We start from the raw sequence: 17,532 nt of genomic DNA, 5'->3' as shown, positions 1-17,532 counted from the left end.
AATATACGGGATTGTATTCTGAATGAAACATTGAATGGTTAAATCAAGCACTTCTAGTTTTCAGAATGAGATGATTTTTCGCGGGGTCTCTTAAAAAAATATTTCAAAATTAATGAACGGCTTGAATCTTTTGTGTGGGACCCCAAAATGTGCCCCACAACCCGTCTGTACACAATCTGTGTGTAATTAATCTGTGTCGATAGACTTTTTGTATCTTAATACATGTATACTGGAGTGATTATTCAGATCCCCTAGAGCACCGCGTGCTACTTCATTTTCTACCTTACAAATCATAACACCGTATAATTGTGTGGTAGAAGAGGGACCTAGGGTACCAAGTGGCTGTCCAGATGGACACAAATTCTTAACCTCAACATGGATGTTACTAATAAACAAATATTCGAAGCTAAGGTTATACGCATAAGACTAACTGGATTAAAAAATAAATAATAGTGTAGTGGAACTCAAACAATGCAATGCTGCTAATATTATCATTTATTACCCGTATTTATTGCATTTCAAAACAATTTGCATTTGATTAATTACTCTTTCCAGCAGACAGCTTTGCATAATGCATGGAGAGTAAGCCAGTTGCCACGCCCAAAATGCCTTTTCTTCCATTCAGAACCAAAACTATTTTCAAATAGACAAAAGATAAAAGTGAAGGGAAATAAACAAACAAGAGAAAGCAAATAAGGAAAAGCAACAAGAGAAATTAATAAGAAAACAAGAGAAAAAACTAAGGCAAAAGAAAGAAAGAAATTTGACGTGTAAGTGTGTGAAAAGGCTATATATATAAGAGGGGCTGTAGAGAATATTTCGAGGTGTGCGCAAACTGACCTGAGAACCCCTGTATTACCAAAAAGAAAAAAACCATCTGAAGAGTAATTAAAGTACTACTACTAACAAACAGAAAACTAACACAAGATATATGCATGCATACAGAAACCCTTTATTAGGTTTGTAAAGCACAAAACAGGTAGTACTGTTCACACCTAAAACTAGGTTCAACAGATTTCCTGAATCTGTCATTTTGGATAGGGACAAAATCATGTCCTTCAGACAATTTAACACCAAAAATCTAAAAAAGACAAATTCAGTTTCCTGCAAATCAAAATTTTAATGTAGAACCTGGAATTTGGTCTACAGACTATAGCTCAGTACTTGACTTGCCTAGTCTTTTACCACCTTTGCCTCCTTGAGACAAGGCGTCCGGATCAACTTATGAGTAGTACCTCGATCACCTCACCTACTCGACTCACAGTTAAGCAGAATCTATTCGCAAAACACATTAATATTTTGAAAACCAGTTATTCGAAAAGCTGGTCGCGCGGGTACTCATTAATTGTTTTATTTGTTTTATTTTGTTTTTAAGGCAACAATTTTTCAGAATACGAAAACATCTACAATTTGATAGTTTCTCGGCTTCTTATCCCAAAAGCTCTTAGAAACAAGTTTTGTTCGCAATCATCAGTCAAACAGGTTTTTTGTGTTTGTCAGAAAATTAACCTAAAAAACAGAAATGAAAACTACAACCTAACAGACCTAGAATGAGAAGTTAGTGTTGCCGCTAAGGGACGTTCAGCTGAGAAGCAGCAACCAGCTCCATCAAATCCATATCTTTAGTCCCACTTGCAGAAGCTTGAAAGGAATCCAACTTCATATAATCATGGAAGTGATCCATTGAAGCTGAAGTACTAGTATTAGGTCCATCCAACAGATAAGAAAGGTAAAGGTCAGAAGACAAATGGGTTCTTGGAATTTCTTCTCTGGGGGTATTTTGGACATTATCTGCCTCCTTTGCACCCATGGTTTTGTTGTTGACACCACTGGATAACGACTGCTCATTTTTGTCAGCAAAGAAGTTTATCATGAAGTTCAATTCATCGTCGTAGGTTTGGTTCATAAACCGGGAAGAGTCATCGATGGACGACTCGGATAGATCAGCGAGAGGGAGAGGGAAATTAGGGTTTGAGAAATCTTCAGTGACAGTGGAGTTAGTAGGGGTGGTGGAAGTATTACTTGGATTCTGGCTTCTGATGTAATCTTGGAGTAAAGAAGATTGAGTTTTCCCATTTTGGCCTTGTGATTTCTTGATCTTCCTCTTTGAATTCTGCCTTCTTTTGGTGGCATTCCAGTGGTTCTTTATCGAATTTTCGGTCCTTCCAGGAATTCTCTTCGCAATTTCTGCCCATTTATTGCCAACTTTCTTATGAGCTTCAATCAACATCTTCTCTTCTTCTTCGCTCCATGTATCTTTCTATAACGACTCGATCGGAAACAACAAAAGGAAGGTAGGTATCACATTGTCACAAATTAAGCAAACGAACAAACATAAGGAAAAAGAAAAATCATGACATTTGGAAAATTCTCAAAAAAAAACTTCCATGGAAATGTCCAAGATATATAAACCAACTGCTAAGGTTACTTTTGGTGCTTTAACAGATTTTGTAACCTTGTTATGTATGTATGTAGTATCAGGTCAAATTTAATGTTTTCTGTTAGTTTAATTTCTTCATCATATTCAAACAATTGTAATTAATAACCATGTAAATAGTGTGCATATATGAGCTTTCATTTTCATTTTCTTCTCCTGATAATTTAGAGTAATGGATTTCCTGATAATTACGTGCGCCTCCTCAACTGATCTTTATAGAACCAATCATACTGTCCACTAGCAATGGATCCCAATAAATTAAGCTTGAGCATAGCAATGTATGAATTAGTGCCTTCAAATTTTTCCGCGTTTTGCCTTGGCATCCCCTAAATCCTCTAGGTTTTCTCAAATATCTGACAACCTCTACACCAATATTGATGCTTTGTTGGGGGAAAAAGGTTTGAAAATCACATGAAAGGTAACATGGCGCTAGCAAGAAGTGTAGAAGGAATGTGAGGGGATATAAAGAGACAATGGACTGACCCTAAGCTTTGCATGTCAAAGGGGTGATATGCAAGAAACCTACCCCAAAAACGTGGGGGTGTGTCCTAAAACCTAACTAAAGTAAATTAATTGGCAGAAGAAAACTAAACATGTCTCTATCTGCTGGGTATGTGGAAAAGGAGAAATGTCAAATGGCGTGATCAGACACCAAACTCACCATAAGATTTGCATGCCAAGTCCTCATGTGTAAAAAAAAAACCCTAACCCCACATCATGCTTTAGCTAATTATTATTATTAGTAAATTAAGAATAAAAATGTAAAAAGAAATCATGGAGACGAATATGAACATCGAGTGGTATATACATCCAATATATTTTACATTTCTATCGCCGATCGAAAGAAATTAATTAGCATTTTTATGGTTGAATTACTGGAATTTAGGGGAAACTAGGGTTTTGATCCCGGGGAAAAAAAGAGAATAGGGTTTGTTTGTTTGTTTTAATTGAATCTCGTTTGACCAGATTTTTTTTTTTAGATTTTTCTTCCTAAAATCTAAAAAAAAAATAAAAAAATCTATACATATCATAGATCTCTAATTGGAATCCAAATCTAACAGTTATCCAACAAGAAGAAACTTGAAAGGCCTTGCTATCTGAATTTAAGGAATCCAAATGGTCTGATGATTAAGTTGTACTAAAAAACAAAGGAGTTTTTAACAGAATCAAAAAAAGGAAAGATAAAAGTGGCTTTGGAAAACCCTCAAATTAGGAGAAAATAAGAAGGAGAAACCAAAGAGGGGAAAAAAAAAAAACACACCTTGATATCTGGTCTCAAATGGTTGTGCCACCGCTCACGGCACTGTTTTCCGGCCCTTCCCTCCATCTTCTCCGCGACCTGAGCCCATTTTCTCACTCCGAATTGCTTCACCAACTTGAGCAATTTCCTTCACATGAAAAAGAATCAAAATATTAACAAGAAAAGACGAAGAATTGGGCAAAAACATTCTTGTTCAAAATCATCAATATCAATTCCCTTGAGTTTTTCATGTGGATAGAAAATAATAGCTAGAAAGCATTAAAAAAATAAAAATAAAAATCGAAGGGCGAATTTTGAAGGGAAAAAAAGACTTAAAAGGGTGTGATATATTGTCACCTATCTTCTTCATCAGTCCATTGCCCTTTAATCAAGTTTGCAAAAGAGGCACCTCTCCCTCTCTTACCACCACCTTTACAATTCACCACCACCGATTTGTTTTCTTCATTGAAACCAAGATTAGGGTTTCCTTCATTTCTCAAGTTGAGAAGACTCTCTCCGTCAGCAGGAAGCCTGTCCAAGAAGCTCGTCTTGGGCCAACTTAGCGATGAAAACCCACTACTACTTGAGTAACTCTGATGATCAATTGCACCATCAAAAGGAGGGAACCCATGAAACCCACTTGGGGGAATGAGTGATCCTTTGTTTTGGACATTGTTTTGAGTGCTTTTGTTAGAGAAATGGTTGTTCAAGAACCTCGTTATGGCGCTTGATGGAGATCTGTTAAAAAAAAGGGCTGTCAATGGCGGACTACTGCAGGGTTTATATGAAGGAGGGCTGTTTTCTAAATTTCCATACCCAAAACCAATACCACCACCTTCCATGAGAGAGAGAGAGAGAGAGAGAGAGAGAGAGAGAGAGAGAGAGAGAGAGAGAACAAGAAGAGAAAGAACTGTTTTTATGGAACAAAAAATTGCTTTGATTTCTCTCTCTCTCCCTCTACTTGTACGAGAATTAGTCCTAAAAAGGAGCTCGACAAATGGAGCTAGCTTGTAGTAAGGCTTGTGAGGAGAGAGTAGGAGGGTTGACAATCGTTGATCTTGGGGGTGCATCCAACGGCTGAGAATGGGAGGTGGGTGTAACTCCCCAGCTTCCTCTCTCGGACAAAAGAAGAAAGAAAGGTGGAGAGGTTAGTGGGGGGTACTGGTTATTTAATCCTTCAGCAATTAAATCATTATAATATAATCATTGTGTTAATCCAAATTACTGTAATTTGTGAAAGATATGTAGAAAGTTTGTCTCTTTTTACATCTCACTGCAATTGCATGGGTACCCCCCACAAATTTAGGATTGAGCTTCCACATAAGTGGACTGCACCGTGCGGTTTGCTTATTTTGGGCTCGTTGCGGGTTTATTCTGGTCATTAAAATTGTTCACTTTGTAGCATTCGCCCATAACACCAATCACAAAAAATTAATCATGTAGTTCAGACACCAATCAACAGTTGATCCAAACACATTTATTCTTCAAAAAATGTGTTCTGTTGATTGTGTCTTGTTCAAGTTGTACACTATAACGATTTTTGGTACAACTGATGTTCTCAACAAGTTGTACAAAACTTAGAATTTCGCTTATCAAATTAGACTCGTGGGCCACCCGCATGGTGTAGTTCACTTAGGCCAGTTCCAAAATTTTACAAAAAAAATTTACTTTGACACGAAGAAAGTAATTTCCAACTCTATCCTTGACATACTTGTTTTGGTGAACAATAATGTTATATACACAAAAGTAGTACCCCAAAAATTTAGATGTTTAGATTCAATGGTTTAGATTCGTTTCGAATGATGCCAACATCAAACTAATTAACTTTGAATCCCAAACACCACTGGTTGAACTTCTGGAAACCTATATATATACACGCACCCCATTTACACAAACTATTTTTTGTTTATTTATTTATTATTCATTATGTGTAACAATATTATTTTAGTTGGATTAAAAATTGAGAATTGTAAATGATCGATCAGTAATATTTCAGTTGTAATTGTTGCTCAGTATTGAAGGGCGGTAAAAGTGAGAGTAAAAGACGAAGGGTCCCCGAGTCAATTTGGCGACATAAGTGTGTAATTAGTGAGCGGGAGGGAATTGGGGAGAAGTTTAAGTCGTGTAATTAATTGCTTTGATGACCAGCGTTTAATGCTTACTAGCTAGTGGCCCTGTGATTGTAATCTGAATGGAAGAGAAGTTTTTGGGTGCAAATTGCACACATCCGAGCCGTTCGATCCATACGTGTTTTGAAAGGCCCAAATTCGAACACTCTCTCTCCGCCTAAGCCGAACACACACTCTCTCTCTCTCCTCTTTCTCAATATCCTTAAAATCTTGGCCGTCCAAAACACGTTTGGACGGCTCGGATGCGAGCTCAAGTACTAAGTGTCCTATACCCTATTTGCACCCAAAAACTTCTCATGCAGTAGAATCCAATTTATCTGGCATTAGGGTTGACTAGGGTATTGGCGACTCACAAATTTGGAATGGAAGAGACAGAATGGCTGCGTATGTAGATTTGTGGCCAGAGTGCCATAACAGAATTTTTATGCTTCCAGTCAATTTTTTTTTATAAGTTGGGTCTTCGTGTCAGTTTACACACCTCAATTATTCAGGGAGCTCAATTCCACTGCCCACTAACGGGAAGCTGAATTAAAACTTCCGGTCCATTTTAGCTTTGTCATTTGAAACAAATCTGGCTGGGAATGTGATGTTGCTACGTTTGGGCTTAGTTTGGAATATTTATCATTTCTCTCGTTGGTTCAATTTTAAAAGTTTGTTCCTCTGGAGTATAAGGGGTCACCTAAATTTTGTATTTGGGTGTTTTAGTTCGTCTTTTCTGTATTTTTTTTAAATTTATGTCACTTAAAAGACGATTTTTTTTTTAAACAGCTGTTGCTATTATCTTTAATGTCATCCTATTTTAACTTTTTGTTTTAATTTGCAGTCCATATTTTCTTATATGATTCCTCTCGTAGAGACTAATCATTGACCCAATTTTTTTGACAAAATACTATACAAAGTAACGCTAAAAGTAAATAACATCAACTAATTTAAGACAAACTCATTTAGCCCAAACGCACGCACCCTGAGTTTGCAAATTTTGAGCATTATCATCGTTGAGACGAAAATTTAATGAAATTATTAAGGACTCTTAGAGCACCGGCCGCCACGTAGTTCTTCAGAGACCTTTATCAGCACGCTTTGGTGTGGGCTCCATTATCAAGTGTGTGGTTCCCAAAAAAAAAAAATTTCCGGTCAAACGGAAATTCTGGCTCCCAAATATTGGTGCTTCACGAGAATTGAATAATCACGTGTAATGTATACTGGCAAATTACTCGTGCCTACATATATACTTCCAATTAACGATCCAAAACTAAACACATTATGAATAATCGGTAACGAAGTCAATAAATACTCACTACACCAAGCATCTTCCTTGTAATATAGATGGTGTAAATTTATTTATTTGTTTCCGGAAATAAGAAAATTTCTCTGGGGACTGGGGATCGAGGTGCAAGTGAAAAGAGAAAGATGTAATCTTTTTTTCTTTTTTTTATTCGAGAGAAAGATGATCGATCGAGCCTATTGAAATAGTAGGCGGGAGTCGTCAGTAACCAAGAGCAAATTATTAATTAAGGGTGAGGGCCGGGGATTAGGAATCAAAGAAAAGATCGAGACTGATGGTTCATAACGGGCCTTACTTGCAAAATGGCGGTGGAACACTTCAAAGTTCCAAACCCAACAGAGTTCAAAGTTCCAAGCCCAATAAAGGCCTGGTGTTTATTGGGTTGAGCTGAAAAAACTTCTATCGGTGACTGGGACACTTCAAAGTTCCAAGCCCAACAGAGTCAAGGCCAACTACAGCCCATTATGGTCCATGATTTACCCGAATCAACTACTGTAATTGGAAGCTGCAATGATTCATTGATTTGTATGAGACGCCCACGAGTGAGTGATTGTTTAGGGCCCTTTGGAGCACTGCCACGTAGTGCTTAAATCATTAATTCCCGACGCCACAAGCCCCACACCCCCACATGTATCCAGTATCCAGGACTTCTCTTTTTCTTGTTCTTTTAAGGGAAAATGAAGGCTCAGAACATGTTTTGATAATTAATACCTTTTAAGGACATACTAAGAACATTTGTTAATGAACAAAATGTTCTTGGCAGATATTAGATAATTAATACCTTTTAAGGACATGCTAAGAACATTTGTTAATGAACAAAATGTTCTTGGCGGATATTAATTATCAAAACACGTCATTGGCCGTCATTTTCCCTTAAGGGGTTCTTTCAGGCCGGCCCTAAAAATGTCAGCGCCTACCCATCAAAGTCCATTGTTTGTCAAACTCACTCTCCATAAGCCCCGTTTTAAGTGGAGTACCGAAAATACCCCAACTTTATTACTACTAGGACGCGTACAAGTACAACTGCTGGTCTTCGTTGTCCTCGGCAGCCAGCAGTCTACGAAGCTATGACCCGCTCCAGCAGCTGGGCAACGGCCTTGGCAACAACATTCTCAGTCCGCTGGACGATGGAGACGTCGTTCGGTAGCCGAGAGTTTGGGTGCAACGGCGACATCGCCGAAGACGATGAATTTCACGATGGCGGTGTGGGATTTTAGATCTATCGTTTTAGGGTTCCGATTCACCGACGTTGAAAGAAATCAGAGAAAAGAAGAAGATCAAATTGGAAAAAATCAGAATCGTGAAGTCATCTTCCTTTTCTCACCTCTTTAAGCTCTGTTGTTCCATGACTTTTCCTTTGTCTTGAACCGAAAAAAGGCGCTTGCTTTGGGGAAGATAAACAGCAACCCTAGAATTGAATAAGAGTAGTTGCAACTTGCGTTGGAATGTGTTGAAGTTAAGTTAGTGTGTAACAGGAGCGCACCATTTTATCCTCCTGATTTTTTTTTTAATTTTTCGCAAATTTTTTTAATTATTTATGTTGCAATTTTTAATACTCCTACATCTTTATTTGGGTGTGAATTATGTTTTTTTTCAAAGGTATAAATTCTTAATTTGGGGATGCGAATTCTTCATTTCAGTGTGAATTTTGTCTTTTTTGAACGTGTGAATTCTTCATTTAGCTGTGAATTTTTCATCTAGATGCGAATTATGTCTTTTTTAAAGGTGTGAATTCTGAGGATATGAATAATTCATACCTCATTTGAACAATTCACACCATCCAAAATAAAATAAAAATCACACACCTCAAAATGCAAAATTCATATATCACTACTCACTCCTCAAAATACACAACTCACACTTCAAAATAAAAGAATTCACATCCCTCAAATTCAGAATTCACATTCTCCAAAATGAAAATAATTTATATCCTTCAAATGAAAGAATTCACACCCTCCAAAATACAGAATTCACAACTCTCAAATGCAGAATTCAAACATCACTACTCACTCTCCAAAATAAACAATTCACACCCCTCAAATGTAGAATTCACATTCTCCAAAAATGAAGAGAATTTACATCCCTCAAATGAAAGAATTTACACCCCTTCTAAACAATTGACACCCTACAAAATACAGAATTCACACATCATAACTCACTCTCTAAAATACACAATTCACAAACTAAAATGAAAGAATTCACACTCTTCAAATGCAAAATTCATTCCCTCCAAAATGAAAGAATTCACATCCCTTCTGAATAATTCACACCCTCCAAAATGAAAGAATTTACACCCCTCAAATGAACAATTCACATCCAAAAAAATACACAATTCATGCTCTCAAAAAAACAAAAAAAAAAATCACATAATTTTCTATTCAATATGAGTCTTGTTTGATAGATCTCTTTAAGTGGATTCTAAAAATATAAATTTTACCAAAAATGATATATTTTATAAAATATATTAAATTTTAACTTTGTAATACAAAAAATAAAAATTATGTCCACATCAAAGAGAAAAGGAGAGATTGGGGTTGGACCGAGAGAAAAGGAGAAAGATTAGGGTTTTCTCTCTGTTCACATGGGTTTGTCTGGATTTGTTGGTGAAACGGCGGGAATGATATGCGTCAGTACAAATCTGACGCGTCACCTGCCAAAACCAAAGGGGTGAGGACAAACTAATAAAAGCACTTTTAGAAAGGGGCCGCATGGGATACACACTACAAAAGGGAGTTGGGAAGGAACCCAAACAAATAAATAGGACCGGCCAGTAATTTCCCGTTCTTTTAACTTGGAAAACATAACAGTGGCCCAAAGTCTGGAATGTTTGGGCCCATGGAATGCGAATATATATAGGATCTCATGCAGAACAATCACTTATTTATTTATTTTTCCATGCCTACTTGGCTGCCCTAATCACGTTTCAAAATTTTACTCACTCTGTCCCTTATTTGTTGATCCCTTTGAGGTATTCCAACTTAATAAGAGGATATAATCATTGTATTTTTTAGCACTTTATTTTCCAAATTTACTTTCCAATTATTACCTTTTCATACTTTGTTATTAGTACTACTAATTTAAAAAATGAAGGGTAAAGGAGGAAATTCATTCAATTGTGTCAATTGAAATTTGAAGTGGGATAATCTTTTTGGGACAGTAAAAAATGCTAATTGGGATAAAAAAGAAAAGAAAAGAGAGGACGGAGAGGGTATTAGATTTATAGTAGTTTTTTCTCAGAAACTTTGACATTATATTAGCTCGTTCGTCTAACAACGTATCCATCCAACACTCAACCAGCCAAGAAATCTGAGAGAAAGAAAGTTTTTTAAGAAATTCTTTTATTTTTTGTAACGCTATTTTGCTTTTTAAAATAGATATGGATACACAAGATTGTATACAGTTATAACAATAAATGATCATATTTTACATACTGAATATGTCGACAGGACATATATATATATATATATATATATATATATATATATATATATATATATATATAGTAGATTTTTTTTTAGTACCTTTTACAATTTGTATTGACAAAATACCTTCCGTATGTTACAAAATAATTTATTATACTAATATTGATTCAACCTTAAAATTCTGCATCGGTCTTTGCGTACTCTTTTGTCTACTAACCTACTAATACCATAATGCTATGACTTAGAGATGAAAACATGAACATCAACAGGCAATGTGTAATGTTGGGAAGGAGGATGAGGCCTGCAGGGTTAGGCCAAGCAGAAAATGACACCAAAAACCACGTGAAAAAGTGATGGTTATATACATAATTAAAACTACTCCCCAACCCCTGTCACTCTTCAGTCTCCCCCATGCCTCTCTCTCTCTCTCTCTCTCTCTCTCTCTCTCCAACTATGCATGATTGCAAAGACGCAGCATGAAAAGGACTTCTAGCCTAAGGGTTAGTCGGCCGGTTGGTTGATGTGTTTGTTCCTCTATACGATGGATTAGGGTTTGATTCTTAGTGTCAGACTGTTAGAAAGTAACTTCTGGTTATTGACCTACCTTCGACAATATCGAAGAGGAAATTAATCGAAGTACGTAGGCTGGCCTGCACACCCTTAATCATCGAACTTTTATATTGAGAGATACGGTGCCGCAACGTGCATGCAACGTTGATCTAGATCTCTAGGAAGTTCTGTTGTTCATTTAAAGAGAGTGGGAATGTGTGGAGTATATATAGTACATGTGTGCATGTATATACCGGTTAAAAAGTACGTTTTTCTTTCCCAATTTGACCAATTTCTTTATCTTATTATGTTTCTAGCGGAGTAAAAATTAAATTAATTGTACGGTAAACTGGTATTTGTCTCATACGCAGAGAATGGTAAAATCTACACATGCAAGTCTGTGGTTCCCCTAGCATATGAAGAATTTTTCAGCGTCCGGTGGGTACCACGTGGTGTCCATTCGGCACATCCGAACCGCCTATTACGGTTTTAGACGGCTTGGATTTGGGGAGAGAGAGAGAGAGAGAGTGGTAGGGTGAGAGGAGAGAAGGTTTTAATCTGGGCCGTCCAAAAGTGCATTGGACAGTTCCAATGTGCCGAGCGGGCACCACGTGAAATATAACCCCTCTAAAAGTGAACCACGTCATTGATCGGATCAGCCCCGTTTCAGAAATCTTCTTAAAAAATAAGTAATAAAAAATAATGCAAATAAAGAATAATTTTTTAAATTTTTTTGCTCCATTCAAAATATCTCAATGAGATCTATCAAATAAGATTCATATTATTAAAAAAATTATTTGCGTAAACATATTATTTTTAAATTTAAAATTACCTTATTACAAAATAAATACTTATTAGGAGTTCCGGAACACACGCAAGAACCTGCCAGACGCTCAACCAATAGGTCAAATACAGCCCATAACTCCACAATTCTCTAGCAACCAAATACTGGGCTAGGCCCATGATGTTCAACAGGGTAGTTCTATTAATTCGGACAAGGTGGGAACCCACCCTACATAGATCGTCGCCCTGAATCCATTCCGGATCTTGCAAGAATAATTTGAATTGTTTAATAATTTTAAAATAATATTTTAAATGTTTTGGCTAAAAATAAACTCAATCTGAATGAAAAATGAAAGATGGGATCAAACACCCTACCTTAAAAAAATTTTGGTTGGAAATCGGTTATGCCTGACGCGTACATCCGGGCCGTCCAAACATGCAACTGACGGTCCGGATCGAAATACACTTTTCTTTTTCATTTTGAGGATATCACTTGTCGAAATGCACGAGAAGGATGGGCTACATGTCCAATGCCATAATTCCACCTTTACATATTTTTGTCAGACTAATGAATGAGAAATCATCCTTCTGCCGCAGAGAACCCAATTTCCATTTCATCCCAAAATAAGCCATCTTTCCTAAAAAAAAAAGATATTCAAACCTCAAAAATGATATTCTATACCAGCAACAAACATATAATTACACTCTCTGCTAGGTGAATGTGTGTCTCAACGGTGAACAAAAATAAGCTGTGCAAATCGCAAAATTAGTAAGAGAATAAAAAAAACCCGGCCTCTTTTCTCACCAAGAAACAAAAGAGACTCGCGCCATTGTCGATCATTTCCAGAGCCGCCCTAAGGCCACATAAGCCTCTTGTTTCCGAACAACCCAATTCAAGTCCATCACCTCTTTTTCTCCTCACCTCCCCCAACATCACTGAAACATCTTTAAAAAAAGTAAATGAAAACTTCTCTTTTTTATGCTCTTTTTTTAATGATAAATGGTACATTGATGAGGGTAAGATCATGGGAATATTTTGCTCTTTTTTTAAATTTTTTTATTTATTTAAGGTATCAAGCCTCGTCGGTGTTGTCGATGGGGAAACACGTGTCCTCCCCGCCGGTGTTCCACAAGAAGTGAGCGTAGTTAGCGGCGTAGTAGGAGTTGGTAGGCTCAGCCGATATGGCCTCCAAGTACGTCTCCTCGGCGGCCCACAGATCCTTCTTCGCTTGCCACAGGAAGCCGGCGTACTTGCTCAGCGCCTCCGCATCGGGCGGCTCCGCCTTGACTGCTCGCCTGAAGTACTCCTCGGCTCTGTTTCCACACAAATCAGAACAAACAACGCACATACAAACAAGAACAAAATAAGTACCAGCAACATGGCGATAAAAATATCTAAGTCAATCAACAACTCAACTTTTCATAAAAAAGTAGTGCACCAAACACGAGCACACAATGGTGATAACAAAAGTTTAATCAACACCACATATTCCCCGTCCAATAGATGGGAACTTATCTCCTATTTGCTCGATAACGACAACTTGGGGTTGCAAATATCCTCTCTCTCTCTCTCTCTCTCCCTCCTACCAAAAATGGGAGAGTATCAAAGGGTTCATGTGACTTTGAGAAGCCGTAACTCAACAGACTTCTTCTCACCAAGTTTCAAGATTTTGATAGATAGATATTGACTAGAGATTTTTTACAGTCTTAGAGCAAATTTACTAGAGTACGTAAGCAAATTTACCAGAGTACATGAATCATCTTTTGTAGCTATTTTACCCATTCAAGACACCAAAAGAGAGTTGCAGCAGAATAGGCAAACAAGTAGGTATTTTCCATTTATGAACAATTCTTCTACCTAACAACTATTTACAAGGTAAGTATTAAAATATTCTCTCTCTCTCTCTCTCAATGCTCATCACCATGAAACAAAATTCTTTCCATGTTTGATCAAAACCCAATTTCAACACAAAAACTTATCAGTTTGGTCCAAACCCAATTTTGAGCACAAAAATTGATTCTCCACTGCCAAGGTGGAAGAAACTCGGGAAGAAAATGATAAAGATAAAGAACAAAAGTAGTAGAAGAATGTATATTTTTATTAGTGTTAGGTAAAATAGATAGTATAAGTGTAGTTGTGAAAGAAAAAAATGATACTCCGTAATTAAACTAAAATTGTGAACTATTCACAAGATATTTTACCAAATCATCGGTGTACATGCTCTCAGTTAATATATGATAGCTACACTGTATTCTATTTGATTCATGATGCACTCTATTCTATTTTATTTGGATTAGTTTTATCATTCACGCATGAAGCGACAGTACTTCATGTTCATGAAAACGAAAAAGAGTGTAAATGATAAGATAGATATATCGTAAAAAAAAGGATCAATTCCCATAAATACTTTAATATAGTAAGATGTAAAAAAAGTTTTAGCACTTTGTAAGATACTTTAAAATTTAAACCAACAAGCAATTTATACTCATCAACTTAGCACAAATTCACCCGGCCAACGTCGTATGCGCGCTAATCTTACCGAGAGAAGGGAGACTTATATTGTAATGAGCTATCATCAATAAGTTAAAGAAATTACACGAAGTCCAGTGAAATGTTTTTAGCATTTCCTTGAAAAAATGGTAAACAATTGACGACCTGCATTCTTTTACCAAAAATTGAACCCTAGAGTTTTACTACGCTTGCCAAAATATCCCCAGCACATTACTATTTCGTACAAGATTTACGTTTTCCATTAGAAGAAATTATTTTGTATTGTGAGAACCGCAAATGTCTCGCATCGGCAAGAATAAGAAGCATAGTGCTATTACTTCTATATATGCTAATGCCCACAGGCTACTATCAATCTCCAATTAATTTTTTGAATTATATAAGTAAATTAAGAGTTAGCAGATCATTTGACGAGACAGCTGTTATGATCTAATCACGTAATAGAGTGAACCATGAGAAGTACTAATCAACAGTGTAAAAACACTAAACTAAACCAAGCAAATTGATAGACAAAATTGGGTTGGAAATCTTACCTATCGTAGTCATGAACCACGACATAAAGGAACTGAGCATAATTGGCGAGCAAAACACAGTTGTCCGGATCCTCAGCCAACCTCGTCTGGTAAACCAGCTCCGTTCTAAAATAATCCGGGTAATCACCGTCCCCCTCAATCTTCACCGTCACCGGCGAAACAAACCTCTGCACCGTCTCCTGGTTCAGCGACTCGTCCCTCGCTTCCCCTTGCATCATCGCCGCCTCCTCCACCATCGCATTCCACGCTCTCAACTCCTCCTCCCTCGCCGACGCCGACTCCTCGTCCCCCGTCGACACAGTGTTCCCCGTCGCCGACGCCGCTCCGTAGTCCAACGACGTCGTTTCATCGAACCGCCCGTCGCCGTCCGTTCCGCTAGCGATCCTCGGGAGCCCCCCTCCGCCGCCGTCGCTCCCCCCGATCGAGACCGTCTTCCCGTTCACCGAAAAAGTCTTGATTGCCGAAGAATCGAATTTTTTGTGATTGTTGTGAGTTTGGTCCTCGTATGCCGAAACGGACTCCGTCAAGGCGGCGGGAGATGGCGGCGGTGCGGCAATGGCGGTGGCGTTCGACATGGAGTAAACGGTGTAGTTCGCTAGTAACATCATGACGGAGATCATGAGCGTCGGAGTATGAGAAAAGACTTGCTGAAAGAGCCACACGAAGGACGCGTTCATTTCGGTCTGCACGCGCGCGAGAATCCCCTGCAAATCCTCGTACAATAGCATCTCCCTCATCTGGAGAGTGAAGCTGTGGAGCTCCCGGATTATGAAAACCATGGACGAGAAGGCTTTTTTGACTGAGGAACAAGCAGAGTCCCCTGCGTCCGTAAACCCTTCTTCCGATTGCTTCTTCTTGCGCTTTATAATCCGGAGCGAGAGCGGAATGTCGACGCTGTTCGCCTTCCACTCGATGCTCGCCGGGATTATCTCCTCCCTCCCGGACCACTTGGGAGGCTGCAACGGCTCGAACGGTAAAAAGCCAATTTTACTGTTCGACTCGGTTACGTTAACAGAATGGGAAGAACTTTCTGATTCTGTTGCGTTGGAGTTGGTGGAATCCGATGATGAGGAGGAGTCATCGTCGGATAACTGGAGCTTCATCGCCAATTCTTGAATCTGTTTTGAGAATTCCTCGTCGGAGAAAGCGTCAAGGCTCTCACTGTAAGCTCGTGTGATGGTTTTGGTTCTCGGTTTTGAGTGGTTGCCTGATTTGGATCTGCGGAGATTTGAGCCGAATGCAACAGGCCGGTCTAGTGTTGTCATGTACCGAAACACGAGGGCTCCGCTGTAACTGCGTCGTTTAAGGGAAGGGGTTGAGACGGTGGAAACTAGGGTTTGAGGGGAGGAAGGTGGGTGAGAAACAGTGGATTGTGACCGGTGTAAACAGGCCGCAGCGACCTGAACCCCCATTTCTTCCGGAACCAATTGGAGGGAGAGAGAGAGAGAGAGAGAGAGCAATGGAATAGGAACAGAAAAGGCTTAAGGCAGAAAGAAAAAATGTTGTTCCTTTGAATCTGGTGCAGAAAAAAGTTGGCCTTTCTTTCAACTCACTTGAGCCTGCAATCACATAAAGCAATCATTTAGCAAACACAAAAGGTATAGTTGAACAAGCCAGAGTCATCATCAGATCATGACTTGGGCCGAAATGTCGTCGTATCGGTGTTTCAGCGCAATTTTTCAGCGCAATTTTAATCGCAGAATTGCCAAAAACTTTTAACCAAAAGCTGGTACGGCGATTAAAATTGTACTGAAACAAAGGTACAAAGATATTTCGGCACAGATAATTTGACATCCCAACCAAAAGCTCTTCAGACTCTAAAATACGGATTGAAGAGCTCAAGGCTATATCATGATTCCACCCTCCTATTTCCTCCCAGGAAAATCGGATCAGGAATCGCCATTCAAGAAAAAATCATGCACACATCAATCCCCGTGTAACCCTTGACCCGGAATTACAAACTCTTATCATTTCACAAATTATCTTATACTACTACCCATTAGTAATTCGTTTTCAGGTGAAGATTTTTGCCTCCTACAGACTGAATCCACCACTGCTACTGGGTTGAAGGCAAATTAAGCTGTGCGCATACTCACTTGTCGTCGTTCTTGACCGGCCGGCGGAGAATTTCCCGATGAATCCCAGTACGTCTCCGGCGAATATAGGTTTAGGGAAGTGAAGTAGAACCCGGGTTCAGTTATCACAGGGCGTGGGGAGGGCATTGGGGTGGTTTATATATGTGCATGATGATGACTGTTCGCTCTCTCTCAAGGAAAAAAAAATCTAACAGGTACAGGCGGTGGTACTTACAAAAAGAAATCACATCGTATATGTTTGTGTGATTACATGCCATATATGGAAGGGGAACTGGGATTTGCCGGTAACAGGTGATGAGAGAGAGAGAGTAGAACAAAGCCCCGAGTCAGCGGGCAATTGGCAAGGGAGGAGTTTTCTATGAAATTGGGTTGGAAGGCGGCCATGTATCTGAATCGGACGCGGTTGAGTTCACGGACCACAGGTGTATGTGAGAAACACGGTACAATTGACGTGGTACCTGTACAGCATATTCGAGACGAACAAACATGCAATCGGTGATTTGAATTTAAAGATACCGAACGGATTTATAAAAAAAAAAAAGAGTTTCA

The 17,532-nt window shown here is 38.5% G+C and overlaps 2 protein-coding genes across 2 annotated transcripts; both read right to left on the bottom strand.

Moving 5' to 3' along the window:
- Window positions 1–1,570: 1,570 nt before the first annotated feature.
- On the bottom strand, window positions 1,571–8,265 carry LOC131313842 (transcription factor MYB119-like). The gene is made up of 4 exons (XM_058342343.1): window positions 8,153–8,265; window positions 4,035–4,415; window positions 3,699–3,825; window positions 1,571–2,260 (listed from the first exon to the last, which is right to left on the bottom strand). Exons 1-4 carry the CDS (start codon window positions 8,263–8,265, stop codon window positions 1,571–1,573), a joined length of 1,311 nt encoding a protein of 436 aa, XP_058198326.1.
- A 4,234-nt stretch (window positions 8,266–12,499) lies between these two features.
- LOC131314336 (uncharacterized) lies at window positions 12,500–17,190 on the bottom strand. The gene is made up of 3 exons (XM_058342891.1): window positions 16,984–17,190; window positions 14,888–16,446; window positions 12,500–13,159 (listed from the first exon to the last, which is right to left on the bottom strand). Exons 2-3 carry the CDS (start codon window positions 16,297–16,299, stop codon window positions 12,919–12,921), a joined length of 1,653 nt encoding a protein of 550 aa, XP_058198874.1. The 5' UTR covers window positions 16,300–16,446; window positions 16,984–17,190; the 3' UTR covers window positions 12,500–12,918.
- Between the last annotated feature and the right edge of the window lie 342 nt (window positions 17,191–17,532).

Source organism: Rhododendron vialii, chromosome 13a (genome assembly GCF_030253575.1).
Source record: "Rhododendron vialii isolate Sample 1 chromosome 13a, ASM3025357v1".
In the NCBI taxonomy this organism is placed as follows: Eukaryota; Viridiplantae; Streptophyta; class Magnoliopsida; order Ericales; family Ericaceae; genus Rhododendron; species Rhododendron vialii.
This window is presented reverse-complemented; position numbering and strand designations above follow the sequence as displayed.

Bases quoted from the DNA above. Each gene is read 5' to 3' on its own strand.
- LOC131313842 (XM_058342343.1), bottom strand. From the start codon at position 8,265: ATGTCGCCGTTGCACCCAAACTCTCGGCTACCGAACGACGTCTCCATC. The intron at 3,826-4,034 runs GTGACAATATAT...TTTCATGTGAAG, and splicing joins TGGACTGATGAAGAAGATAG to GAAATTGCTCAAGTTGGTGA. The intron at 2,261-3,698 runs GTGTGTTTTTTT...GAGTCGTTATAG, and splicing joins ATTTGAGACCAGATATCAAG to AAAGATACATGGAGCGAAGA.
- LOC131314336 (XM_058342891.1), bottom strand. From the start codon at position 16,299: ATGGGGGTTCAGGTCGCTGCGGCCTGTTTACACCGGTCACAATCCACT. The intron at 13,160-14,887 runs GTAAGATTTCCA...GTGTGGAAACAG, and splicing joins GTGGTTCATGACTACGATAG to AGCCGAGGAGTACTTCAGGC.